Raw genomic sequence first — 27338 nt, forward strand, 5'->3', positions numbered from 1 at the left:
CTGCTCACCTGCAAGACCCTATCTTCGGGGCGCATCCGGGGGCCACCTGGCCTCTCCCGCTTCGGCGCGGCTGGCAGCGAGGCCGGGGGGCCCATCTCTCCTCTCATAGGTTCGCCTGCGAGCCAGGAGCGGGATCAGCTGATGAGGCGCCCTTATATCTGCCGCCAGCCGAGGGGCGCGGGAGCCAGACGGGCTGCTGCCGGCTGGGGAGGGACCCCGCGGAACGCCCCAGGCGCTCAGCCACGGCACCCGCCCGGGGGCGCTGGCTCCAGCGAGGGGCCCGCGGGCGAGCCGAGGCGTCTCCAGGTAAGTTCTGCAGGGAAGTTTCTCCGGAGCGCACAGTTGCCCGGGCGTGTCTGCAGCCAGCGGCGCGGAATCGGAGCCGGCGCGGAGGAGGAGAGGCCCGGGTCCTCCTGAGGATCCCCGGGGCAGCAGCCGGACAGGGCCCTGCGCCCATCCCCGGAGCCGCGGGGCGGGAAAGGAGCCGCAGCGCCGCTTTGTTCCCGGACCGGCAGCTTTGCGCGCAAAGCGGGAGGCAGAGCAGCCAAGGCGCGTGGGGCTGAGACGCGGGGTTGAGGGGTTCTCTGCCCCCCGGTCGGGCAGGGGGCACATTCCGCCTGAATCGGGGAAAGGGAGAGCCCACCAGCCAGGCTCGTTTCGAGCCCGAGCTTTGAAATTTCCGCGCAGGAGAATCCGGGGGCGCAGAGGGGGATCGGAGCGTGTCCCATTCCGGCGGCTGCAGCGGCACCAGGCAGCTCACCGCCGCCAGCCTGCGGGGGAGAGCCCAGCTGCGCTCCAGCGGGCTGCTGCGCTCTCTCCACCGCCCCGTGTGAACGCGGAGGCGCCGGTTTGATTGGGAGCGCAGCCCCATAACCAGCGCAGCTTGGAAGCGCCTCCCTCTCCCTGCGCTCCCAGAGCTGCCCCGTGAAACCGGAAACAGCCCTTTGCCCAGCCTGTGATCCTCTGCCTGCCCCAGCAGCCGGCTAGCTGGGGGCAGATTGCTGGGAACTGCCCCAGGATGGGCATTTCTAAGAACAGGTTAGACCCACGCCTGACAGGGACGGTCTTGAGCAGCGATGGGCAACCCAGGCTAGTGGGACCTGGCAGCCCTGGGCACAGGCAACGGGACAAACTATCTCGTGGGCCACAGATAGAGCCCAGGGCCACAGGTGCCCCCCACGGGTCTAGATGGCGGGTGGTCCTGCCCTGAGTGCAGGGACTAGGTCGGGTCACTTCTGGGGGTTGCTCCCAGTTCTAAGCTACCACCGGCCCATGCTGGGATGGGCTCTTCCAGCCAGTCTAGGGCTGCGATGGGGTGGGCCATGGGACCTGCCAGGTCTCTCCTAGCTCTAACTCCCATGGCTGGGCAAGGGCTCCTGGATGTGCGGGCTATGAGCTGGGGCGGCTCCCCCTTGGGGAGTGTTTCCAGCCCTCCCCTCCCCCAGCCACTGTCCCCTGCTGCAGAAAGCTGGAAGCAAGGGCAGGACTGCAAGAGGGGCGGACAGGGTCCTGCATGGAGGGGGTCTGTGTGTTGGTAGGAGGGACCAGGGATTTCCCTACACCCCCCAATGGGGGCGTACACCCCCCTGAATTTCCCCAACGCCCCCCAGTTTTGTGAACTATGGTGCCATACAGCCCACCTTCCCCCTCACGGGCTCATCCCTCGTCGGCCCTGACACCCCTCTTGTAAATTCGAACATCCCTTCGAATTTCAATTCCCGCGGAGGCTACTGGGAGGGACAGGGACTCGAGGGCCGGAGAGCAATGGGGAGCAGGGACTGAGCCCCACAGAGGGGTTGTATCATTCGCTCTCATCTCGGAGAATGGCAGAGGGAGGGAGGGGTGGGGAGAGCTGTTACTATGGCGATACACATGGGCTGGATGGAGGCCAGCACAGAGCGCCAGCCAGGCCACGCCCTCAGCGGTGCTGATGCTGCACGTGGCTCGAATCCTAATGGGTCCCTCCAGGACAGAGCCAAGGTGGGTGGGGACAGCCTTTAATTTGTGCCAGGGCTGAGCCCCGGGCACCTCCGGGCCTGGTAGCCCCTTAGCCCTGGGCACCGCCAGGCCCGGCAGCCCCTAGCCCCAGGTACCTCTGGGTCCAGCAGCCCCTAATCCCGGGTACCTCCAGGCCCGGCAGCCCCCAGCTCTGGGTATCTCCAGGCCCGGCAGCCCCTAGGCCTGCTGCATGTGTTCTGAAGGTAACGCAAGGGCGTGTTTCCCTGAACCTCTTTCACTCCACCATAAGCACTGGTCGAGGGTGCTCATCACGGGGCATTTCCTGACCAGCACAGGGCTGGGTTCTTTGAAGTGTCACATTACGCAGGAATCCCCTTTGTGGTAATTAACAGCCTCCCTGAGTGTGCAACCCTCAGTCACAGGGCCACCTCTGTGACGGCACATCGGGTACCCCCCCGATGATCCTGCAGCAAGAGGAGACTCCGCCAGCCAGTAGAACAGAGAGGGATTATTGCTCCTCCAGGGTACAGCGCAGCACAGACGGGATGTGGTTTCAGGAGTCAGGCCCAGGCAGTCTCAGACCCCCTGGATTAGGGGATCCATTGTCATCCCTAGACCCTCAGCTAAGGCTGCTTCCTGCATGTTCCCAGCCAGCCACTGCCCCTTCCCCTTCCCCTGAAACCTCCTTTCCTTGGTTCCTGCCTGCCCTCAACCCGTCGGACAGGTTGGGTCTTTTTGCCTATGTGACTTAAGGCAGCCATCCTGCTGGGCAGTGCTACAGCTACCAGCCAGTAGGGGTCACCCCAGCCCGCACACAGTGGTTGCCCAGAGGGTATGGCCAGCCGACTGCATCACATCCTCCTCTTCAGCCCAGTGTAGGGTTTTCTCTAGGAATTATTACCACCAGTGCGGTTGCACCCAGAGCCGCACGGGGCTAGGGGCGGCACAGACATGTGACAAAGGTGGTCCTGCCCCAGAAAGCTCCCACTTCAGAGAAGGGCAAGGAGGAGGAGGAGAAGAGAGCAGCAGATAGTAACACAATAGTTGTAACCCTGTACTCTTTCTCCTTGTATCACTTACACAGTTCTCCATGCCCCCGTTTGCAATCCGTCCCATTTTTGGACACAGCACTTTTGGAGCTGGCAGCCATTTTGAAAAAAGAGAGCATCGAAATTCCTAGTTAATCTAGCCCTGTTGGAAGCACTAGATTTCAGACGTTACCAGAGCTTTCCACGCCTTTTCCTCATCTGAAGAAAATATATTTTCCACCTTGAGTGTAATTCTAAATAAAGTCTCGTACATGGGTACAAAAGGTCTCTGCGACAGAAGCATAAAGCGGTGTTAATGTGCATTCTTGGAGAAAATTTTAACAGCTCCAATTCAAAATCAAGTTAGATAACAACTGTAATTTGTTTTAGGGATTATAGGATAAAGTCTTCATATATAAAATGCATTTCTTATTTTGAAATATGTTATACATTCAGTACATTTCTAAACAGCCATTAAATACTTGGACTAACCGTTGATGATAGAGAAATAAAGGAGATGTGTTAATACTTACAGAATTATGCATTTTTAGAGGACAATATTTTAGGCCATTAGTGCATTTCTAAATAAAGTCATTAAATAATTTGTAAAAAAGAGCAGATTAAAAGTGTGAGGACATATGTATGTTGTTATGCATTTTCCTCAGAGTCAGAGAAAAATAATTGTAATGCAGATAGAAATATATAATCTAAAATAATTAAATAATTAATGATAGGAATAAAGGTGAAGGACTAATATACACGTCTATGTAACATGCATAGGTTTTTTTTAACACAGCTCTTACAATTCTAAAGAAAGTTGATCAAATCATTGCAAAAGGTTGCATAGTATTAGTGACACAGAAAGAAACATACAGAGTCAGTTAGTTACATTGCAAAGAGCACAATTGTTCCAAGACCATCTTTCGGACGTTATCAAGGAAAAAAGGCAGGAGAAGAGAGAAGTATTTCACTCCACAGCCTGGTATTTGCCAAATGGCAGATGCTCAGGGAGTTTGAGACAAACTGTGCCTCCCTGGCATAGCCAATCAGGAGGTATTCTTGTAAAATCACACACCATAGCCTATTAAATTACTTCACATTCTCCTGAGTCACTCCGCAGGTGTTTTCTAAATCCACAGCCCATAGAAATATTCACTCTATCATACTAAAATGTAAATTAGAGCTGAAATGCCAGTCACAAGGGGCGTGCATGCATGGAGATTTCTTTATTGAACTTTTTACAAAAGCGATGTAAATTTAGCGATTAGCCTGATTTGTTTTTAATTCTGGGCCAGACATGAAAATTGACTTTTAATATAACATCTTTCGCATTTGTCCTTGAAAACTAGTCGAGAGATCCTAATAGGATATATGCCTAATTTTTGTTATCACTTCCCTTATTCCATGTACTTAACATAATGGATTTCTTCATAACCCCTGATATTTATTGTAAATGAGCACTATCGGCTTTCGTCGTAAGGTGGCCTGTTAATTTTAGCAGCGCTTTAAACAAATAGCCAGCAAGCAAGAAAGCATCCCCAGCCGAACAGCCTGAAACCACATCTGTTAGAAATGATATACAAATGATCTGAAGGATGTTTTAGATTCCAGGGGACAGTATAAAATCCCTTGTCGTTTACAGAAGGACTGTGTCGACATTGGCAAGATTTTGCGCAAAAGCGGCCGCTTTTGTGCAAAAACTTGCTGCCTGTCTACACTGGCCGCGAGTTCTTGCGCAAGAACACTGACATTCTAATATAAGAAATCAATGCTTCTTGCACAAGAACTCTGATGCGCCCGCTCAGGAATAAGCCCTCTTGTACAAGTGTTCTTGCGCAAGAGGCCAGTGTAGACAGGCAACATGAATTTCTTGCGCAAGAAAGACCGATGGCTAAAATGGCCATCGGAGCTTTCTTGCGCACGAGAGCGTCTACACTGGCATGGATGCTTTTGCACAAAAGCACATCTCTTGCACAAAAGCACATGCCAGTGTAGACGCTCTCTTGTGCAAATACTCTAACGCAAGAACTCTTGCGTTAAAGAGTATTTGCGCAAAGTCTTGCCAATGTAGACGTAGCCAAGGACTTTACAATCCTCTCCCCCCCTCCAATTTTACACCAGAAGGCTTTTGAATGATTTAAAGGACAGTGATAGAAACATTGGCATATGCCACCCTCCTCCCCAGCCCCCTTATTTTTTCTGCGGTTTAGTGGTTATCTGAACAAACATGATCCAATCTCCCAAAGGAGCATGCAGATTTATCAAACGTTTTGCAAACCCTATGTACATTTAGTCGTTAAGATTAGATCTGTTAATTTCTGACCAGGAACAAAAAAGCCCTCTTCCTACATAATTCCTTTCACACGTGTCTTTCAAAACTGACTCTAACTGAAGGACACGTCTAACCTTTATAGCAATTCCCCTTCTTCGCTTGGCTCAAAGGAACGTGCAGGCAGTCCCAACTTCTACAAACGGGGTTGTGTTCCAAAACTTCGTGTGTAAGTAAGTGGGTTGCATGGGACTCGGAATGCATTTTCCTATAGACACAATGTCCTAAAAGGTAGGTAGGTTCCCAGGCTAGCCCACAAAAGCCTGTTTGACCCTCAGCGTAGCTGAAATACTGTTTATTTGTCATGAAAATTAGGAGAAAGAGGGTATTTTTATGTAACTGTAAATGCGGGTGCTTGAGGAAAGGCAGGTTTAATTAGCGGAGGATGAGGAAGTTGGTGGAGATGTGGAAGGGGGTTTCTGGGCATTATCCGGCTGCCCTCTCCCCCCCCGTGGGCTCTGAGCTAACTCCTGTGGCCAGCCCCAGCCCCTGGCTAACCCCGCCCATAGGTTGCACCAGCCCCTTGCTCACCAGGAGGCGGTGAGCAGTGGGGCAGGGGTGCTTGTGCAGCTGGCGGCTGGAGACGATCGCCTGTTTCCCCTTCAAAGCACCGCTTCTCTCCAGCCCCCTGTAGGGCTGCCAGATGGTTTCAACCAAAATACGGGAGACACTTGCCATGACATCACAGTCGACATTGCATCTTATTTAGAAAACACCCGACGTTTCTATTTTCTCAGTTTGTTTCCCGAACAGAAAGCTCCACTACTGGACTGTCCAGTTCAAAACCGGACACCTGGCCACCCGAGCCACCTGCGCGACCGCCCCCTGCTCCTCCAGAGTCTTCCAGCCTGCTTGTATTTAGCCCTATTCCTTCCACACGCATACAAGCCCCGAGGCCAACCCCCACGCGTAAGTGTGTTCACCCCTCCCCCACCGTTTCGGTTCCTCCTGCCCCCTTTTCCCTTGCTACTTGGACTCCAAGTCCACGGGCAGATCTAGACCCCTCGTGCTCCCCGTTTTCACCTGCCCCTTTCCCGTCCTGCTGCTTTGGATCCCGCCGTGCTTCGTGGGGTTCAGCTGGCTAAGGAATGACGGACAGCTGACCGCCTGCTGCCCTTGTTAGGGGCTGGGTCGGTGCCGGCAGGGCTGGGTGGGAAAGCCAATGGGGAATCAGTCGCCCACGGAGGTTCGCTGGGCTAGGCCCTGGGAGAGGTGGTTTGTGAGGTGCCCGTCCTTCATTTTGCTCCTTTGTGCTTTTCCCACAGCAAGCAAGGCTGAGCTGGTTTGGTCTGGTGATGCCTCCGAGTGGCTGGCTGGGGCTGAGGGACACAGACCGTGTCTTGGAGTCTGGAGGAACTGACCCGTCCCTTCCAGTGACCTATCGAGCCGCGCCATCCGGGAGCCCGTAGGGAAGCAGCGGGGCCAGCACCCACCTCCTACCGCCCCCTGCTGCCAGCCATGGAGAACAGCAGCAAATTCGACAGCCCCACCAACATCTCCCTGGCCAGCAACGCCGCCGTCTCTGACGAGATCGAATACAAGGCCATCTCGGTCTTCTTGGTGCTGGCAATCTGCAGCATGGGCATCGTGGGCAACGTCATGGTGGTGCTGGTGGTCCTCACCACCCGGGAGATGAAGACACCCACCAACTGCTACCTGGTCAGCCTGGCCGTGGCTGACCTGACCGTCCTGGTGGCTGCTGGCTTGCCCAATGTCTCCGACAGCCTGGCGGGGACGTGGATTTACGGGCACGCTGGCTGCCTCGGGATAACCTACTTCCAGTACCTGGGCATCAACGTCTCCTCCTGCTCCATCGCAGCCTTCACCGTGGAGAGGTGGGCGAGGATATGGCCTGCCCTTTTGCTCTGGGTGGGTGGCCCTAGGGAGCGGAGACCTCTGCCGGCAGGGCAAGCTTCCCCTTTGCCACACCTCTCACCTTCAGACAAGCAGACCCCCTCTAGGGATGTGACAGCAGCTCACTCGCTGGTGCCTATTCAGTGCTTGGCCTCTGGTGAGCCACACTTGAAAGAAGCCAATTAGCGGTAAAGTTAACGAGGCCCAGCCCATCACGGCCTCTCACAGAGGCTGCTCTCCTGCTGGCCAATGGGAGCAACTCTTAGTCCAGGGCTTCTAAACATGCGGCCCGCAGGTGGGACCAAAACCAAAAAGGAGTCAATAGAATGGTCTTCTGTTGAGATGCGTTTTAGTAGTTACATTCCTGGCCTGTCATTGCTCATTAAGGGTGTGTCTAGAGTACATGACTCCATTGACAGAGCCATGTAGATGAGTTTACTAGACATAGGAAAATGAAGCGGTGATTTAAATAATGGCCGCTTCATTTACATCAAAATGGCCGCCGCGCGGTGCTGATCAGCTGTTTGGCGGCTCAGCGGGGCAGTCTGGACGCGCCACGGTCAACAAGGGAAGCCTTTGTCGGCCGCTCTGGTAAACCTCATTTCAGTGTATAGGTTAGGGATGTTACGTTTAGATTAATCAACGAATCGAATAGTCGATGTAATTTGCATCGATTAGTCGATAAGGATGCCTCTGCTGGCTCTTGCTACATTTCAAAGACGGAAGCCCCTGCCCCAGGGAGCTTACATTCAGAACTAGGGCACTGGGACTTTTGTAGAAGTGTGTGTGTGTGTGGGGGGGGTGCTCCCTCCCTCTCCGTGGCTGCCTGTGCCCTCTCTTCTTGCACCACAGCAGCCCCTGGTGGGTAAAAGGGGTAATTGCAGCACCTCTGGGACACTATTATTCCGAGGAGAGGGGAACTGTTTTCGGGTCAGGGGCCACTGACCCACAGAAAAATCAGTTTAGGGTCGCGTGCAAGTGAGACGCAGATAAAACCCACCTCACCGACGTGGCCCCCGACTGAAAAGGAGAAAGACGCTCCCCACATTCCTCCCCACATACCAGGGCCCGGGGGTGGGGGGCAGGCTAGTAGATTTTATGTGCTCCAGCCCCTCAGAGAGCTTGCAGGAATCTGTGTGTGTGTGGGGGGGGGGGGAGGTTGCTGGAGCAGCAGCACAAGCTCCCCAATGCTGGGGGGGGGGGGAGTCTCGAGCCTTGGAGGTCAGATCCAGGCAAGCGGGGGGGTGGGGTCACATCCGGCCCCTGGACCTTAGGTTCCCCACCTGTGTTCTAGGGGGAATACAGTTCTGCGGCTAAGGATTAAGGCTATTCAAGTCAATCTGAGAGATTTTAAACCATTGCTCGCCCTCCCTCCAGTTCTGGCACCAGTGATTCAAAATAGACAAGGCAGGCAAAGGAGAGAGGGAATGACTTGTCCAAGACCACCCAGCAGAGCCACCAATCTCCTGAATCCCAGCCCAGTGCCCTGGCTGCTCGAGCAAGCTGCCCCTCTAGCCTGGCGTGCTCAAGTCTTTGTGGACAGTGTGGATGTGCAGCTGTATGTGCTGGAGAAGGCCTCTGTGTCCCCTTCCTGTCTGCCATGGGAGGGGGCAGGGACCTCTCCCTGTTAGCGTTCCTCCTGGCCAGTGTCACGGCTCTGTCTTTCCCGTCCCCAGGTACATCGCCATCTGCCACCCAATCCGCGCCCAGACCATGTGCACGGTGTCCCGGGCCAAGCGCATCATCGCCTTCGTCTGGATCGGCACCTCCATCTACTGCCTGCTCTGGTTCTTCCTGGTCGACATCAACGTCACCCAGCACCAGCACCTGGAGTGCGGCTACAAGGTCTCCCGCAACCTCTACCTGCCCATCTACCTGCTCGACTTCGCCCTCTTCTTTGTCACCCCGCTGTGTGTGGCCACCGTGCTCTACGGGCTGATCGGGAGAATCCTGTTCGCCAGCCCCGTCTCCCACCAAGCCGACGCCAGCGCCGAGTCCTGGGGGGAGAGGAGCGGGAAGGAGAAGAATGGAGTGGGCGCCCAGGGGAGCAAGCCCGGCAGCCGCTGCAGGAGCCGAGGGGCTCTGTCCTCTCGGAGGCAGGTACGGCACCCTCCCTGGAGCCCTGGGTGGCAGTGTGCCTTGCGAGTGTCGCCGGGTGCACAGCTGGGCCTCCCGACTCGCTCCTGGCAAATGCCACCTGGGGAAACCAAACAGGCCACGAGGCACCCCCTGGAACGGTGACCTGAGCATCTTTATTTAAGCAGGCTGAGGTGGACGGGAGGCCCCTGACATGCCCGACCAGCCCTCAGGTTCTAGTTGGGCACAACAGAGCCAGGAGGGGACCAGTCTGGCTGGACTGTCCGGCGGAAAACAGCCCCCTCCTGTGTAGGAGCCCCGCCCAAAGCCTCCGTCCCACTGATGCTACAGGCATCGGCCTTCAGCCGGGCCCTGCACCGGGGGGGATTTCAAACTCCCCTGGCACCGCGCATGCCCCATGCTGAGCCTTGGGGATGAGGCGGGGGCACATCCCGCGTCACAGTGACTCTCGGGCCAGATGTGGGGTGGGGGCAGTAAGAGGTCAATTCCCAGAGTCTGCCCTGTGTCTGACAGCCTCCTCCCAGTGCCACCGTGGCTCACCCTTCCCCGCCCTGCCACGCCCAGGGACCCGGTGGGGGGACAGGCCTGGATAGTAAACCAGGGGGACATTACGGGCAGGTGGTAGAGTGTGGGGGGACTAAGGGACAAGATGACAAGCCATCACCCGCTGTCCTCTCAGCCCAGGGCCAGCAGGTTGGGACGACACCTAGCTCTGGGGCTGTAAGTCCCTGCATCTGACTTTGGGGAGAGCCCCAGGAAACCCTGGCTCACACACCGCCGCGCAGCACGGCCCAGTTTCCAGAGGGCCCATTGCAGCCGGGTCAAAGGGTCCAAGGAGGGGATGGAACGCATGTTTCTATTCTGCATCAAAACTGGGGGAGGCAGGGGAGCCCCCTCCTGGGAAAGCAAGTCACTGTGGCAGGTTATTAGGAGGGAGCCGAGGTGTGAGGGGGAGGAAGCAACATAGCAACTCTGCTACCGGCAGCAAGTGGCACGAGGCTTTGTCTACACTACACAGCAATGTAAGCCCTATGTTTGTCCCTAAATTCTTCCACCCCCAAGAGCGGGGTTTGTGTTGTTGACAGGAGAGTGCTCCTGCCAGCAATGTGCTGTTTACACTGCCCCTTGCCATGGCAACACTCTTGTATTTCAGGGGGAGGCAGTTGGCACCTGTGAGTGACAACAGTTTCGTCGTTCCATTGGCAGTGTAGACAAAGGCCTTGTCTACACTGGCACATTTTATCACCAACACCTGCTTCTGACAAAACAGTGAGAGCGTTTACACTACAATGCGACTTTTGTCGGGTGCAGGGCACCCAGTTTTGGTGACAAAAAATGTCCACCCTTGCACGAGAGATGTTTGTTTTTCCCCTCCCTTTATTGTCGACACAGAGCTAGTGTGGACTTTGTTGTTTGTTTTGTCGAGAGAACTGTCTTCCACCAGTATCTCACAATGCCTGCCCTGATGGCTCTGCTCAGTGTTCTGTGATCTCTGCTGCCCTGCATGCATGCATTCCCCTCCTCTCTCAGAGATCCGGGAAGTTTCCGACAGCTGAGCGAGTGGCTCCGTTTGAGGAACAAAGAACAAATCACTGGAGTGCTCCTGTTCTGCCCTGCTAGGAACCCAGCGGCAGGCAGGCTGCCGCTGCAGGGGGAGGGCTGGAGAGACTGCTGTGCTGCTTTGACACTCCTCAACCCGGAGAGCTCACAGAGCAGCTCTGCCGTCCCACTGCAATGCACTGTGGGATGCTTACCCACAATGCTTTGCTCTATCTATCTCCAGGGATGTTAGCAACATGGTCATGAAATATCAACAATGGGAGGCAGAAAAACCGGTTTGACCGTTTTTCACTTTTGGCGACTCTTGCACGTCGACAGCACTTTTGTTGCCCAGTGTCAACGTGGTCAAGGCCTTGTCAGCGGGCAAGGGACAGCTCGCATATCTGCTCCTGTTAATAATGCCCAGCCACCCAATTTGTAACCCGGGTGGGCAGGACTGGGGGAACAGCCAGTGAAATGCAGAGTCGGAGCCCAGGCAGCTGCAACAGGGCAGGAACCATGTGCAGTGATCTGAGAAGAGTGGTGGAGACAGGCCTCATTAGCTAATTTACTCCTCATGCATTGGCCACCTGCTGGCGGGGGCACATCTGTCAGCAGGTCTCTGGCTGCTCCAAGCTGTCGGGCTCCCTCCCACCCCTCTTCAGAGACGGTCCCTAGGAGATTTCACTGTTAGAAAGTTTCCGAGTCTAGCTTCTTAGGCCAGCCCCTAAGGCTGGTCCTCCCATCTTTCAAAGATGCCTCCAGGGCCAATACCTTCCCCACCTCCAGGAGCGAGGCAGTTCATGGATTTGCCTGGCCTGCGATGGCCCGTTTTCCAGTGCCCAGAGCTGCATAGTTAGGGGTTGATTTTTACAGATTGCCCAAGAAAGTCAGTTGCACGTTTGCACGCCTGCTTTGCTGACAGTCGCACAAACAGATCCAGTAATTCCATGCACAAGAGACAATGAGCATTTGCATGTGCCACTATCTGACACATGCAGGCTCCTCTCTGAGAGCGCTTAAAAATCCAGTGACGGGCTCCCCGGGCAGGTGCCGTGGGGGGAACGAAAGCCCCATGAGCAGCGTTAGACACAACTCATGTTCTGTTGTTTATTTGCCAAATCCCTGTTTTCTACAGGGCCAATCAGATAGGCTACATCTACACTGTTGGCTTCTTGTGCAAGAACAGCTGTTCTTGTGCAAAAACTTGCCGGATGTCTACACTGCATGTGCATTCTTGCACAAGTAAATTTACAGTACAGCATCAGAAAACAGGGCTTCTTCTGGAAGAGTTATTCCTCTCCCCACGAGGAATAAGCCCTCTTGCACGAGAGCTCTTGCACAAGAGGGCAGTGTAGACAGGCAACATGAATTTCTTGCGCAAGAAGCCCCTATGGCTAAAATGGCCATCAGAGCTTTCTTGCGCAAGACAGCGTCCACACAGCCATAGACGCTCTTGCGCAAAAGCACATGCCAGTGTAGACGCACTCTTGTGGAAGAGTTTTTGCACAAGAACCCTTCCTCAATCAGTTCTTGCGCAAGAAGCTGCCAGTGTAGACGTAGCCATAGTGTGAGTGTGTATGTGTGTGCATGAAATTCCCATTTTCTACAGAGCCAACCAGATAGTGTGTGTCTGTGTGTGTGTGTGTGTGAAATCCCTGTTTTGTACAGAGCTGATCAGATTGTGTGTGTGTGTGATCCCCGCTTTGCATAGAGCCAATCAGCTACAGTGTGTGTGTGAGTGTGTGTGTGTGTGTGTGAAATCCCCATTTTGTACAGAGCTGATCAGATTGTGTGTGTGTGATCCCTATTTTGCACAGAGCCAATTAGCTACAGTGTGTGTGTGTGTGTGTGTGTGTGTGTGTGTGTGTGTGTGTGTGTGTGTGTGAAATCCCCATTTTGTACAGAGCTGATCAGATTGTGTGTGCGTGCGTGCGTGTGTGTATTTTGGGCCTGTGAGGATCAGCCATTGCTCAGTGGTGCTGCTTTCGTCCTAGCCTGCATTGCTGCAGCTTCGCCAGGGCCTGTCAGTGCCTGGCCGAGCCTTGGCGATGAATTCAAATGCAGCTGTCAAAGCGAAGGAGGGGGTGCTGCCCGCCCAGCCCAGGGACAGAGCATCCTGCTTCGAGGTCACCCCCCAGCGAGCACTCCTGGAGTCACCCCATAGCTAGTGAGCGGCCACCCCCCGACTAGGGCCACCGGGATCCAGCTCTCGCCCTGTGCAGCTGCTCGCCAGGCGGGGCGGAGGGGAGCTGACCTTGGTGGTCACGCTAGCGTCCAGGGCCTGATCACAAGCCCTGCGTTAAGATCAGCCGGCGCTAGGGCCCTGATCCTGCCGGGCAGTCACTGCTTCTGAGCAGTCAACCCCCGGAACAGGCTGGGAACGGCGGCGCCAGGAGGGCTCCTTCCTGGCGGGTCACCCAACGTCAGCCCTCCTGGGGGTGTTCTCCACGCGCTCTGCCCTGCCAGCGCTGCTCCCACAGCACGGCTCGGCAGGGTGGGACCGTGGCTACGTCTAGGAGTGGTGTCAGTGAGCCGGAGCCAGGGATGATGGAGAGTCCGCGCACTGAGAACGCCCGGTGGGGAGGGGCTGTCAGAGATGTTCCACGGAACAGCAGCCAGGCTGGCTCAGGCCAAAGGCCCATCTAGCCCAGCGTCCTGTCTGCCGACAGCGGCCAACACCAGGCGCCCCAGAGGGAGTGAACAGCCACCTAGTAATTCATCCTGTGCCGCCCACTCCCTGCTTCCGGCAGCCAGACCAGAGTAGGGAGTCACGTCCCTGGCCATCCTGGTTAATAGCCATGGACGGACCTGTCCTCCACACACGTATCCAGGCTTTCTGAGCCCCACAGGCGGCTCCGCTGTCGCTCCCTCCCCCCGTGCGTAGAAAACAAGCCATCAGAACCGCTCGTGGGAGACGTGCATCTCAGATCGCCTAACGGCTGCCGACAGGAAATTATTCGGGCCCGTCGCAGGGAAGAATGAGCAAATCTGATGGCTGGGAACGGGGGTTTGATCGTCCTCTCAGAGATGGGACTGTCCTTTCGGAGCCTGGGAATACTGCCAGGGCCACGGGGAATGCTGCCAGAGGGCTGCTCTGAGCCAGCCCCACCATGGGTTTGGCTGAGGGCGTGGATGATCTGTAACCAACCAGAATTCAGGTGAACTAGCAAAAGTGTGTGTGGGAGCGAGATGGAGGCACCCAGGGCAGAGCTAGCCAGGGGCCGTGGGGCACTGGTAGAGCTGGGGGGAGCCCAGGGCTGGGATAGCAGGGGGCTGCGGGGCAGGGCTGAGGAGCACAGGAAGAGCTGGGGGAGCCCAGGGCTGGGATAGCAGGGGACTGTGGGGCAGGGCTGAGAGGCACCGGCAGAGCTGGAGGGAGCCCATGGCTGGGATAGCAGGGGGCTGTGGGGCAGGGCTGAGGGGCACAGGAAGAGCTGGGGGAGCCCGTGGCTGGGATAGGAGGGGGCTGTGGGGCACAGGAAGAGCTGGGGGAGCCCAGGGCTGGGATAGCAGGGGGCTGAGGGGCACAGGAAGAGCTGGGGGAGCCCAGGGCTGGGATAGCAGGGGGCTGTGGGGCAGGGCTGAGGGGCACAGGAAGAGCTGGGGGAGCCCATGGCTGGGATAGGAGGGGACTGTGGGGCAGGGCTGAGGGGCACAGGCAGCTGCCACAAGGATGGTGAGGCTTGGGACCCCGGACACCGTGGGAGGTGACTTGGGGGGGTGTCAGTTGGTTTTCTAGGCCTTGCTGCGGCTGAGGACCAAGGCCCGTTCTGGCAGAAGTGGGGTGAGGCCGGGGACCCCGGACCAGATCCTGCCCACACACCCGCCCTAGCTATTCCCCCCCTTCCTGCACTCTCCATTTCCCAGTGCGGAGAGGCAAGCTGAGGAAACTAGGGGCTGTTGCTGAGGGAAGCCGGGGTGAGACTGGCGTTGGCTCCAGTGGGTTTGTCCTGTCTGCGCCAGGCTGGCGGCTGCCTGCTCCCCGCCGGGCCTTGCCCAGCACCGCGCGGGGATTCAAGACCCTGGACGCAGGCCCTGTCTCTGCTCCGTCTGGCCCCCGGCCCCTGCAGCGCCTTCCTGGGAGTAGAACCCGTGGATGGTGGGGAGGGAGCCACAGAAAAGCAGCTTTCGCTTGCCCTCCCGGTGCCGGTCTCCTTTCCACTGCTTCTGGGCGCACTCAGCACACTCCGGAGCCGGCAGCTTGTTCAGGCTGCCAGGTTCAGGCAGGGCCTGCTCCTTGTCAAGGGGACATTTGGGGACAGCCCGGCTGGCGTCCCACCTCGGGGCTCTGCCAAAGCACAACGCCGGCTGCAGACAGCAAGCTGGGTACCAGGCAGGCTGTGCAAAGCCTGGCAGATGCCAAGGCTACACCCAGCCCTGGAAGCATCTCGCCCATCGTTCTCTGCCCTCCCAGCTCCCCGGATGTGAGTCAGCAGGTCCTGCTGGCCTGGCAGCCCTGGGCTGGGGGCGGGGAGATGGGCTTCCAGGCCTGACCCCGGAGTCTGTGACTTGGGAGGCCTGCCCAGAGCTTCAGCTGTGAGGAGTCAGTTGGGCGGGGGCTTTGGGGTGAGGTTGTGGTCTGGGAGCCGGTCTCCGTGGGAGGTGACTTGCCCCCTTAGTGACACTCCAGAGGCCCAGTGACCCAGCTCGTCCTCTGTAATAGAACAGGTTCTGGGAGCATCACTGAGAGGGGCAAATTGCTCAGAACCAGGGTTACTTACAGCCCACGACTGGGGGTCCTCCTCTGTAAGGCACAAATCCAGCCACCGAGCACTTCAGCTGTCCCTCTGGCCAGCAAGACGTCACACAGGAAATCCCCTCAGACACCCTCGCCTCACCTGGGCCACAGCCAGCACCCGCCTTAGACCGCTGAGAGGTTAAAAACCTCACCGACTCGGAACAGGTTCTCCCGGTCCAAGGTCAATTTACACCTCACGTCTTACCCAAAAGAGCACCCGGTGCCAGGCCTTTGGAATCTACAATCTAAGGCTGCGTCTAGACTGGCATGATTTTCCGGAAATGCTTTTAACGGAAAAGTTTTCCGTTAAAAGCATTTTTGGAAAAGAGCGTCTAGATTGGCAGGATGTTTTTCTGCAAAAGCACTTTTTGTGGAAAAGCGTCCGTGGCCAATCTAGACGCGGTTTTCCGCAAAAAAGCCCCGATCGCCATTTTCGCAATCGGGGCTTTTTTGCGGAAAACAAATCCGAGCTGTCTACACTGACCCTTTTGTGCCAAAGTTTTTTGGAAAAAGACTTTTGCCCGAACGGGAGCAGCACAGTATTTCCGCAAAAGCCCTGACAATCTTACAGGAGAGCGTCAGTGCTTTTGCGGAAATTCAAGCAGCCAGTGTAGACCGCTGGCAAGTTTTTCCAGAAAAGCGGCTGATTTTCTGGAAAAACTGGCCAGTCTAGACACAGCCCACAGGTTTAAAAGAAAGAAAAGGTCGAGAGTAGAATTGTTACGGGAAGCACGTTCCATCCACCCGTCACAAGTTCCTGCTGCAGGCTCGTAGCATACGGGACGAGCTGCCGGCTTAAAAGTCTCTGGAGCCCGTCCTGTGCTAGGCTGGGTCAGCAAATCCTTCTGGGCCCTTTATCCGTAGCAAAGATGCTTCTGAAGTGAGGAGCAGGAGGGAAGTCAAAGATGGAGGAACCTCTAGGGCCCTTTTTATAGCCTTGCCCCCGTGGAGGGAATCCCATTGTTCTGTGTGATGGTACCTCCCAAAATGGGGTTTGCCACCGGAGCAAGGCACCTGCCCGTCCTTTCAGGCAAGCGGCCGTGGCGTACCTGCCGGCCTGCTGCAGAATTCCTCAGGTGCTGATTGGCAACACGTAAGGCCCGTCAGAGGAGCGCTGCTATTCGCTCCGTAGCCGCCCCTCACAACAGGTGGGCGGCGCCTGTGGCTGTCACTCAGAAGCGAACATTTCAAAGTCCAGTCCCGCGCCCGTCCTAAGGCCACAGACACAGATCCTACAGGCCCGGGAGCAGCATGAACAGAGCCAGCAGAGCATGCGCTTCCATAGACGCCCCGCTCGGCCCAGAACCTTGGGCACACACATCCCAGTGGCTGCCCCAAAGAGCTGCAGGTCCCTATTAAAAAGCCAGTAACATCACTGCCTCCCCGCTGTGCCCCCTCTGCAGGTCACCAAGATGCTGGCGGTGGTCGTGATCCTCTTCGCCCTGCTCTGGATGCCCTACCGGACGCTGGTGCTGGTGAACTCCTTCATAGACCACCCCTTCCTGGACCCCTGGTTCATCCTCTTCTGCCGGGTCTGTGTCTACGCCAACAGCGCCATCAACCCCGTGGTCTACAACCTCATGTCCCAGAAGTTCCGGGCCGCCTTCCAGCGGCTGTGCAAATGCGGAGAGGGGGAGCCGTCACCCCGCAGCCTGTACATGGCCACTGCCAGCTACAGCCAGGCGAGGGAGCCCCTGCCCCCCGCCCCCCAGCCGCAGGACCACACGGGAGGCAAACCGCCCCCGCCGGCGAGCAGCACGGCCCTCTCGAAGAAGCAGCTGCCACCACCATGGAGTCAGGGGGGCAATGGGGAAGAGCTGTACTTCAGTGTGGTGTAGGTCCCCACCCCCCGGCTCTATGGCTCCCCCTTCTCCCTGCATAGACACACAGGGCAGGTGGGTGCCTCTCCATACTCTCCCAGCACATGGGTGTATTTTGCCTGGGGAAGGGGCTAGAATGGGGGACGGAGGTGGGGGAGGGACACCAGACGCTCTCCTCAAACCCTCCTCACACACCACGAGGACAAAGCTCCGTCTCCTTCAACCCTTCTTCAACCCAGAGGGTGCCAGGCTAAGGGCCGGGAAAGCCATGGCAGATGAAAGGAAGGGGGGCAGCCGCCTCCAGAAGCTACTGCCACCAGACCCCATTGGGCAGAGCTCAGAAGAGGCAAAGAGGCATGAAGCCAAGAGCAGGGGACGGCAGCCACCTGCTCGGGGCATTGTCTGGGGATTGCTGAGGGGCCCAGGTAGAAGAGGGCTTGTACCCCCTGCCGCCTACCACACACCATTGCAGATCAGTGCCCGGGATTGCCCGTGCACCCGCTTCTCATTAGGGACGAGCCGAGCCAAACCCAAGTAATCCAAAGGGCAGCTCGAAACCCACGTCTGCTCTGCATCGGCATCCGTCACTAGCTCCCACCAGGCTGTGGTGGCTGCGGGACAATCCATGGCGCCCCGAGACCAAGGTCGCAAGGCAGCCAACGGCCCCGTGTCCTGCTCTGCCCACCACTCCGCCAGCCTCAACATCCCCTGCCAGGCAGCTGCAGGGCTGACGCGGCCGCCTAGGAGATCCCTGAGCATCGCACAGAAGAGGGGTGGGGCCCTGTTGGCCTTTTAACCCTGAGAAGACCGGCATTTCCAGAGCAGTGAATGCCACAGTGCGGGGGGGGGGGGGGGGGAATCTTGTTTGGGTTGGGGGCTGCACAAGAGTGAAAAGCAAAAAAACCAACCCCCCCCGCCAAACAACCCGCCCTAAGAAAACCCAACTGGGAAGCAGAAAGACGCTCCCCACATTCCCCTCACACAGCAGAGCCTGGGGGGCCCAGGCTGGTAGACGGGGGCCCTCCTCGGTTTTGGCCCCACCACAGAGCATATGCTGCCAGGAAGTGAGCTTGAGGTGGGAGGCTGGGTGCGAGGGGGGCTACAGGGCTGGCGTGCCAGCTCCCCAATGCTGGGAGGGGAGCCCCGAGCCTTGGGGGGGCAGATCCAGGCAAGCTGCAGCCCCCCAGGCTATAGGTTCCCCACCCCTGCCATAGAGAGTCAGCTTCACCCTGTCCTGATGGCAAAGCCTCCAGAAAGAGAAACTCCTGCTCCAGAGCTGGCTTGGTCTGGTGGCCCCTAGTTGGGGTGACGGACAGTTTTGGGGAGCGCGGTGCTGCTTGCAGAGCGGCCCCCTCCCTCCTCGGCCTGCGTGCAGGGAACTGGGGGGAGACAATGGTGGCTAATGCTGGGCCGGAGTTTAACGTGCCCGGGGCCCACAAGCGGGAGAGAAAGGGCCGTGAGAGCAGCTGGACTCTCCTGCACATCCCCCGGCCTGCCTGCGCGATTTCGCTGGTTTGACGCGACACGAGCTGCCGTCACGACGTTTGGATCTGGATGCAAAGATCCGGGTATTTGGATCCAAACTTCTGGGTCAGCCCATTATAAATAAAGCGCCATTTGCAAAACTGGGATCCAGCCCCCATCTCAAACCCTGCGGAAGTCGTCTGGTCCGGGCCTTGCGCCAGACGTATTTCTGACCAAAGCGCTGATGGCCGAGCTGTACCCTGTAACGACCAGAGCCCTGCATGATTACAGAGTGCCCGGCTGCCACACACAGCAGGGGCCGGGGGGATACCGGTATCCACGGGAGTATCACACCCATACACCCAGGTAATGGTTTTAATTCATGCCTGGATCTGCAGAATCTAAAACCCTGTTGCCCTCAGCAGATGTGTGTGAGCTGTGTGTATGTGTGCGGGAGAGTCTCCTCTTTGTATTTCGAGCCTTTGTGTTTAGCCATGTTTATATATCTGTTTTTTCCCGGCTTGGTCGGCGTCCTGACAAGCTACTTGTCGGGGGCGGTATAAGCCAAGGTCTGATTGCTCCGGGAGACCGAGGCACCTGGGCAAAGCAGGCACGGCAGCAGAAACCATTGGCCTTTCCTTGTAAATTACTTGTCATGTAAATTACTTGTCGGAGAATAAATTCTTCCTTCCGCAATTCTCTCCCTCCTGTCCAGCCTACGTTTGAGGCAGGAGCTGCTGGCCTAGCACAGGGCAGGTTGGATCAGGGTTTGTCCATTAGAGAGACGGACAAAAGACGTGCAGTATTTCGGCAGCTTTGAGGCTGCAGCACCTCCCGCCAGCCCCGCAAACTGCATGGGAGGCTGGCCCCCCGGCTTTGCTCTGGGCCGGTTGTCTCACACACACTCCAGAGGTGCCTGAGAAGAGCTTCGGACGTTCCTTGAACCCACTTCGGTAGAAAGGCCCAAAGACATTTTTAGTGGCCTGGGCCGTTTATTGGAGCCAGGAACAGCCGGGTTGCCAGCTGTCTCCTCACACAAACCCAAACGCCCTTGCCCTGCCTCTGCCCTAAGGCCACACCCCTTCTCTGAGGCCACGCCCCCATTCACTCCATTTCCCCCTCCCTCCTTTGTTTGCTCTTCCCCACCCTCACTCTCACCAGGACGTGGCAAGGAGGGAGGGTATGGGCCCTATGGGGAGCTGGGGAGGGGCAGGTGGCTCCGTAAGATGCTCATGCCTGCAGGTACCACCCCCCAGCTCCCATTGGCCATGGTCTCTGGACAATGGGAGCTGCAGCAGCCATGCATGGGGCAGGGACAGCACCCAGTGACCTCTTGTTCCCCCTGCCTCTCCCCGCCTAGGGCCTGCAGGGACATGCCAGCTGCTTCTGGAAGCAGCACAGGATCAGGGCAAGCAGGGAGCCTGCCTTAGCCCTGCTGCATCGCAGGAGTTTTAGTAGTTTAAAATCTCCCAGAGTAACTTCAGTAGCCTTAATCCTTAGCTTTCCGCCTCAATCGGGAGATTAAGCCCAATTCCGGGAGACTCTTCGCAAAACCAGGTGGGTTGGCAGCCCACATCGCAATACAGGATGTTCAGTGACATGGGAGGGGAGCCCATTAAAGGAGGCTAGAAAGGAAAGACTTTTGCACAGAAGGCTTGATTAGCCTGTGGAACTCATTGCCACAAGGTTCCAGGGAAGCCAAGTGTGCAGAGGGATTCACAAAAAGGGCCGGGCAGCGAGAACAGCCAGAGGGCCAGGAACACGGGTTCAGAACAAACCGAGTGCTCAGGAAAGGAGCTAACCCTCCTGCTTCCGGATGCATGCCAGCCACTAGCTGTTAGTGGGTAGGCAGTACAGCCATGGCACTCAGTACCGGGGCCCTTGCCCATCCCTCGAGCTGTCGGGTGCAGGCCACTGTTGGGTCAGGCGCCTGGACTAGACGGATGAGGGAGCTGACCCACAGTGGCAATTCTAGCCCTGGCTTCGGCCCCCTCTCTCTGAGGGCCTGGCCACGTCATGCCTCACTTTCCCTGTTGTGTGACAGCGGTGCCAATGCTCTCAGGAGATCCGCCCCTGGCATCTCCAGGCGGCCAGTGACAGAGGCTGGGGAGCTCCACCTAACAAAGCAGGAACTCCCAGTCCTTCCCGCAGCTGAGAGCAGCCCCCGCTCCCATCGCGGAGCAGACCCCTGCGGCCTGTCAGCTGGCCGGGCACAAACCTACGGCCACTTTGGATGTCGTGCTGCCCTCCCCGGGCTGCTCAGAGCTTCCCAGCCGCCGTGGAGAGAGAAATCTGCCTGCCAGGGCGCAGCCCCCTCCCCCGGGGCAGACTGCACTCGCCTCGTGCCAGACCACTGCCCGACACCGCTCCAGCACGGGGCTGCTTTCCCCCGTGCCAGGGGTGCTGCGGGTGGGAGCGGACAGGGGAGCCATTGGGAACCTAGGGCAAACCATGGCTGGAGCCGGGTGACAGGTGGAGCCTGGGACAGTGCGTGACTCTGGTGCCACCCCCCGCCCCTGGGAACAGGTGCTGGGCATGGGTAGCGGGGAGGCAGGGCTGGGCTGCACCGTTCTATCTGTCCCCCGCTCATCCTTTCAGAGTCCTCTACTGTCTCCGACAGCCCTGCCTCTTCTCCAGTCCAGCCGTCTCTAAAGGAGAATCTCCATCTGTTGTTCGCAGTACGGGGCCTGGCACACAGCTGAGCCCCGATCTCCTCCAGCAGAGGGCGTGGCAGGCAACTGCCGGCTCACTGCGGGATAGTGACGGGAACATGAATTCCAATCCCATGCCTGGGGAGAGCTGAAAAACCTGCCCCCCCATTTGCCTCACCCAAGACAGAGGCAGATTCTAAACCGGCCACTTTCCTCTGACTCCCCAGCCAGCCCTGCTCCTGCACGCCACACCGCTGGCTGCGCCTGCAGCATCCCCCGGTAGCTATGCAGCGCGGGGCTGTTATCTACAGGCTCGGGGCGAGTAGCGTGGGGAGCCGAGTCGTTCTTTCCTCTCGGTTGCTCTTTTTAATTAATAGATGCGGCAGCCGCCTCTCTTCCCTGCGCGCTCTCTGGCCTTAGGGCAGCTGCCCAAGCAATTGCGGCTAGACAGTGCCGGAGACGTGCAGAGGCGGGCGCTTGCTCCAGGAGGGGGGGGGGAGAAGCCTCCATCTGTCGGCCGCGAGTATCCGCGCCAGCTCCCACCTGTGCCAGCCCCAGGCAGCATGGCAGGCCAAGCCGACAGCAGCCGCCTCCCCAGGGCAGAGGGCCCCACAGCCTGCGAGGGGCAACGTACAGCTGAGTTTCTTGTCTGCAGGGGGCACCCACCAGCCAGGAGCTGGACTGTGCGTGACTCGTTTCACATACACCGCAGAGCCCTTGTCCAGCAGGGTCGGTCAGTCCCACAGCTCCAGCGTGGGGCGTGTGAAAATCCCCCTCTTGGGGCCACCCCCGTTCTCAAAGAGGCCCTGCTCCTCCCTGTCACCAGCCAGGATTTCCCTTCCTCAGCCACCTGCCAGCACCCACCCACGCAGGGGGGAGAATTCCCAAAAGGTCCTTTGGAAACGCGATGGGGGCTCTGTCCAGCCCACGTTTTCCTAGCTCGCTCCCCGGCAAGTGGAAAAGCGCTGGGACCCCTGAGCACTTGCAAGGCAGCAAAACATCCCACCTGCTCCCCATGTCAAGGGAGAGACAAAGAGAAAATATCTTAATGCCCGAACCTTGGGCCTGCCCACACCTGGACTGTCTAGGAAGGAGTACGGCAGAAAGGAATCTAGAGGTTATAGTGGACCACAAGCTGAATATGAGTCAGCAGTGTGATGCCGTTGTAAAGAAAGCAAACATGATTCTGGGATGTATTAACAGGTGTGTTGTGAGTAAGACACGAGAAGTCATTCTTCCGCTCTACTCTGCACTGATTAGGCCTCAGTTGGAGTATTGTGTCCAGTTCTGGGCACCGCATTTCAAGAAGGATGTGGAGAAATTGGAGAGGGTCCAGAGAAGAGCAACAAGAATGATTAAAGGTCTAAAGAACATGAGCTATAGAGGAAGGCTGAAAGAACTGGGTTTGCTTAGTTTGGAAAAAAGAAGATTGAGGGGGGACATGATAGCAGTTTTCAGATATCTAAAAGGGTGTCATGAGGACGAGGGAGAAAACTTGTTCATCTTGGCCTCTGAGGATAGAACAAGAAGCAATGGGCTTAAACTGCAGCAAGGGAGGTTTAGGTTGGACATTAGGAAAAACTTCCTGACTGTCAGGGTGGTCAAACACTGGAATAAATTGCCCAAGGAGGTTGTGGAATCCCCGTCTCTGGAGATATTTCAGAGCAGGTTAGATAAATGTCTATCAGGGATGGCCTAGACAGTATTTGGTCCTGCCATGAGGGCAGGGGACTGGACTCGACGACCTCTCGAGGTCCCTTCCAGTCCTAGTGTTCTATGATTCTATGGAACGCGGCAGGTGCGCCTAGCTGCTCCGTTGGAAAAGTTGCAAAGAAGGGCCACGAAAACAATGAGGGGGTGGAAGAAGCTTCCATTGGAGGAGAGATGAAAAAGGCCGGGGTTGTTGGGCTTGGAAAAAAGATAATAGGACAGAGGTCTATAAAATTGTGAGCGGGTGGAGAAAGGGAACTCTTATTCACCGCCTTCCAGAACACAAGAGCTGGAGGTCACCCAAGGACATTACCAGGCAGCAGGTTTAAAACAAACCAAAGGAAGTATTGCTTGGCACAATGCACAGCCCACCGGTGGAACTCCTTGCCCAAGGAGGTTGCAAACACAAACATATAACTGACTTCAACAAAGAATTAGGTAAGTTCATGGAGGGTAGGTCCATCAATGGCTGGTAGCCAAGATGGTCAGGAACACAACCGATGTTCCCTCTAAGTTTTTCCATCCATGTGCAGAATAAATGTTGTTATGTGCACCAAAGCATCTGCAGATGTGCACCATCAATCAAAACACATGCTGCTGGCTGTGGTCAGCTGTGAGCACTCTACCAATCAGCTGGCAGCACCCGGATCTCTCCTGGGTGGCCACCCAGGCGCTCAGCTTACAAGGAACACTGAACACAACCCCATGCCCAGCTCCCATGCCCCGCGTGTCCCTAAACCGAAAGGTGGGAGAGGCCAACAGCGGACGGATCACTCCATCAATTGTCCCGTTCTGCTCATTCCCCCGAAAGTGCCTGGCCCTGTCTGAGACAATCCCGGGCTAGGGGAACCGTTGGGCTGACCCCGCATGGCCACTGGCAGGTAGGGCCATGGCCCTGTGACGCTGGAGATCAGCCCTGACAGAACGAGGAGCTCCCCCTCCCCCCTTCCCTCGCCTTTGCCGCTGTCGCGCCCTGACCGCAGCCGAGTTACGCCGGCTCCCAGCAGCGCGAGAGGAGGACCGAGCTCCCTCCGGGAAGGGAGAGCCGGAGCTTTCCCTGGGTGGGACGTGGGAGGAAAGAACTAACCCCAACAGCCTGTGCAAAGGGCAGGAGTAGCCGGTGGAGGGAAGCTGCAGGCTCCGCCGAGGCCCGTGGAGGGGAACCACGAACGCCGTGTCCAGTCAGGGCTCTGCTGCGCCTCGGTAGGTCCCACGCACATCGGCCCCTGGTGCCTGTGGGGGAGGGGGTGCAGGGAGGGCCACCCAGAGGAACAGGGAGGGGGCATGAGGGAGCACCCAGTGAGCAATTACAATTTTGGCAGGACACGGTGCCCCTCTCGGGTGCTAGCACGCGTCACCTAAGCCCACGTGGAACGCCCAGGGCTCGGTCTCAGCCACCCGCCTGCACCAGGCCACCTCACTCCGCTCCCACCGGCGGGTTCCTCCATCTCCCCCTAATTAGCTCCCTAATTGGCAACTGTGGTTGCCGGGGGCTCAGTGGCCCCCCCCACACGGTGTAGGAGGCCTGGCTTGTGACAGGCGGGCACCACGCGGCTCCCAAAGGCTGGTGCGTGGGGCCAGGGAACCCAGACCTGCTGTTGCTATCGCCTCCTGCTGACCCGGGGCAGGGGCAGTCCCCGTTGCGGGAGCCATGCAGGGCGGGGGAGCATGGTGAGACAGTGAACCCAACTCCTCAGCCCACGGAGTCAGGAACAGCCCCCCCCATCTGCGCCTCAGGGCGTCTGGCCAAGCCCAGCCAGCGACGGCCACAGGACGCCCTCGGGGCCGCATCTCGCCGCCTGCTTCCCAGGGCCCTGCCTGCAGCAGCCACGCCAGGCCCCAAGCCCACCCCTTGAGGGGGCCAGCAAAGGCTCTGGCTCTCGGGGTGTGTGTGTGTGGGCGTGAACCCCTGGAGACACCCCCTGCCCTAGACCCCCCCTCACCGGGCTGAGGTACACAGCCCCTGTGCTCCCGCTCTGGGCAGAGCCAGGCGCTGCAGCTGCTCTGCCAGTTTGCAGCGTTTCCGGCCCACTCTGCTAGCCTACGGCTCAGCCTCCAGCCAGGTCCCTACGAATGTTGAACACCCCCACCCCAGGTGCTCCCAAACACACACAACATAAAGAAGCCTTTTCCTGCCCTCAGGCTGAATTCTCAGCCCCCACAAGCTGTCAATCCACTTGCCCTCTGGGCTCTCAGAGCCACCTCCTTCCCATCAGCACCCAGTGCCCAAGGAGGCCTGGCTTCATAGAGCCATAGACTCATAGATCACGAGAATGGGCAGGGACCTCAAGAGTCATTGAGTGCAGTCCCCTGCCCTCACGGCAGGACCCAGTACTGTCTAGACCATCCCTGCCCGGTGTCTGTCCAACCTGCTCTTCAATATCTCCAGAGATGGGGATTCTACAACCTCCCTTGGCAATTTATTCCAGTGTTTAACCACCCTGACAGGCAGGAAGTTTTTCCTAATGTCCAGTCTAAACCTCGCTGCAATGTAAGCCCATTGCCTCTTGTCCCATCCTCAGGGGCCAAGGAGAACAATTTTTCTCACACCTCCTTGTCACACCCTTTCCGATACTTGAAAACGGCTCTCATGTCCCCTCAATCGTCTCCTTTCCAAACTAAACAAGCCCAGTTCTTTCAGCCTCCCCACACAGCTCGTGTTCTCTAGACCTTGCTTCATTCTTGTTGCTCTTCTCTGGATCCTCTCCAATTTCTCCACATCCTTCTTGAAATGCAGTGCCCAGAACTGGACACAAGACTCCAACGGAGGCCTCATCAGCGCAGAGCAGAGCAGAGCAGAAGAATAAGGACTTCTCGTGTCTTGTTCACAACACTCCTGTGAGTGCAGCCTAGAATCATGTTTGGTTTTTTTGCAACAGGCTCACACTGTTGACTCATATTTAGCTTGTGGTCCCCTCTGACTCCTACCATACCCCTGCCTCCCTAACCCTGTACCCCTCCCCCCCCATCGTAGGCCTAGCCCCAAAGCAGCCAGTATCTGCTCTGCTCGATATCTCTGACTCCACAGGCCTCTCCCCTTGCCCCTGCCGCCTGCCTGACAAGCTCCACCAGCCAGGCCTAAGGCCTGCCTTCCCCTCAGGAAAGGGGCTGGGCTGTTCTCCTTGCCAGCCAGCCAGCCACAGCCGAGCGAGCTCACCCCTTCGCTCAGGCCTGGCACCCACTCCGGGGGTGGCTATTTCTCCTCGCCACCCCTCCAGCAGGCCATTTACACTCAGGGTATGGATGGGAAACTGAGGCACAGAGAGACTTTCCCCAAGGGATTTGCAATAGAGCAGAGACTTGAACACAGCTCTCCTGGGCTCTGTGTGAGGGCTCTGACCATTGGGCCATCCTTCCTAGCCTGGAACAGACAACGCAGATGGCAGAAGCCTTTGGGCCCAGTAGGCTGCCAAATATATTGACTAGCTCATGTCTAGGGGGCCAGAAAACAGGATGCTCATGAGGCAGGTACAGCCCCCAGGGTCCGCTAAGCGGAGGGGGAGAGGGGGTGTGTGGAGTTGCAGGGTGATGCTCAGGACCCCTAGCTGATGCTTCCACCCAGGGAGGGGCCCAGCCCTCCATCTCCTCCACCCCACCCCCACATTTTCTGCCTCCCCTCTCTTCTCCGTGCATGTAGCTGAGACAGCCTGGGGCTTCCGCGCCTGACAGGCAGCAGCCGGGGAACGGGCGTCTCCACCCCAGGCTCCAGCGAGCCGTAAAGAACCAGGATTCCTGGCAACTCGGCCCGGGCCCGCCAGGCGTGAAGGGAAGATGAATGGCAGGGAGCTAGTCCGAGGGGAGAGGCCTGTGGAGTCAGAGTTATCGAGCAGCGCGGATACCGGCTGCTCCGGGGCTAGGCATGCGAGGGGGAGGGCGTGGAGACGGGGGGCCCAGGACTAGGGAGGCAGGGGTGTGTACAATGGGGCCGCCCTGCCAGGGACAGAGCTGGGGAGCTCTGGGGGTGCCAGGCCTGGCCCATGTTCCTAGCTCACTCTGTAGGCACAGCAGGGACGCTCCCTCTGCCCCAGGGGGAGACAGAGCCCTCCACCTGCCCCGTGTGGCACCTCCGGCTCCCTTGGCCTGACCCAGACCGGGGCAGAATTTGGGGAGGAGGGAAGGCGAAGGTGCCCGGGTGCCCCAGTGGCA

General features: G+C 57.7%; 1 protein-coding gene across 3 annotated transcripts; it reads left to right on the top strand.

Annotated features, from left to right (window-relative positions):
• Nucleotides 1-72: 72 nt before the first annotated feature.
• Nucleotides 73-19527, top strand: LOC102448252 (thyrotropin-releasing hormone receptor-like). Of its 3 annotated transcripts, none has more exons than XM_075939900.1 (5): nucleotides 73-306; nucleotides 6054-6225; nucleotides 6582-7151; nucleotides 8847-9270; nucleotides 16951-19527. In XM_075939900.1, the coding sequence occupies exons 3-5, from the start codon at nucleotides 6775-6777 to the stop codon at nucleotides 17383-17385; spliced, it is 1236 nt and encodes a 411-aa protein (XP_075796015.1). In that variant the 5' UTR covers nucleotides 73-306; nucleotides 6054-6225; nucleotides 6582-6774; the 3' UTR covers nucleotides 17386-19527. The 3 variants fall into 3 exon arrangements, with proteins under 3 accessions (XP_075796015.1, XP_075796016.1, XP_075796017.1); XM_075939901.1 differs by having other exon boundaries at nucleotides 6070-6225; XM_075939902.1 differs by lacking the exon at nucleotides 6054-6225.
• The last annotated feature ends 7811 nt before the right edge of the window (nucleotides 19528-27338 follow it).

The sequence above is a fragment of the Pelodiscus sinensis genome, chromosome 12 (genome assembly GCF_049634645.1).
Source record: "Pelodiscus sinensis isolate JC-2024 chromosome 12, ASM4963464v1, whole genome shotgun sequence".
NCBI classification, from domain to species: Eukaryota; Metazoa; Chordata; order Testudines; family Trionychidae; genus Pelodiscus; species Pelodiscus sinensis.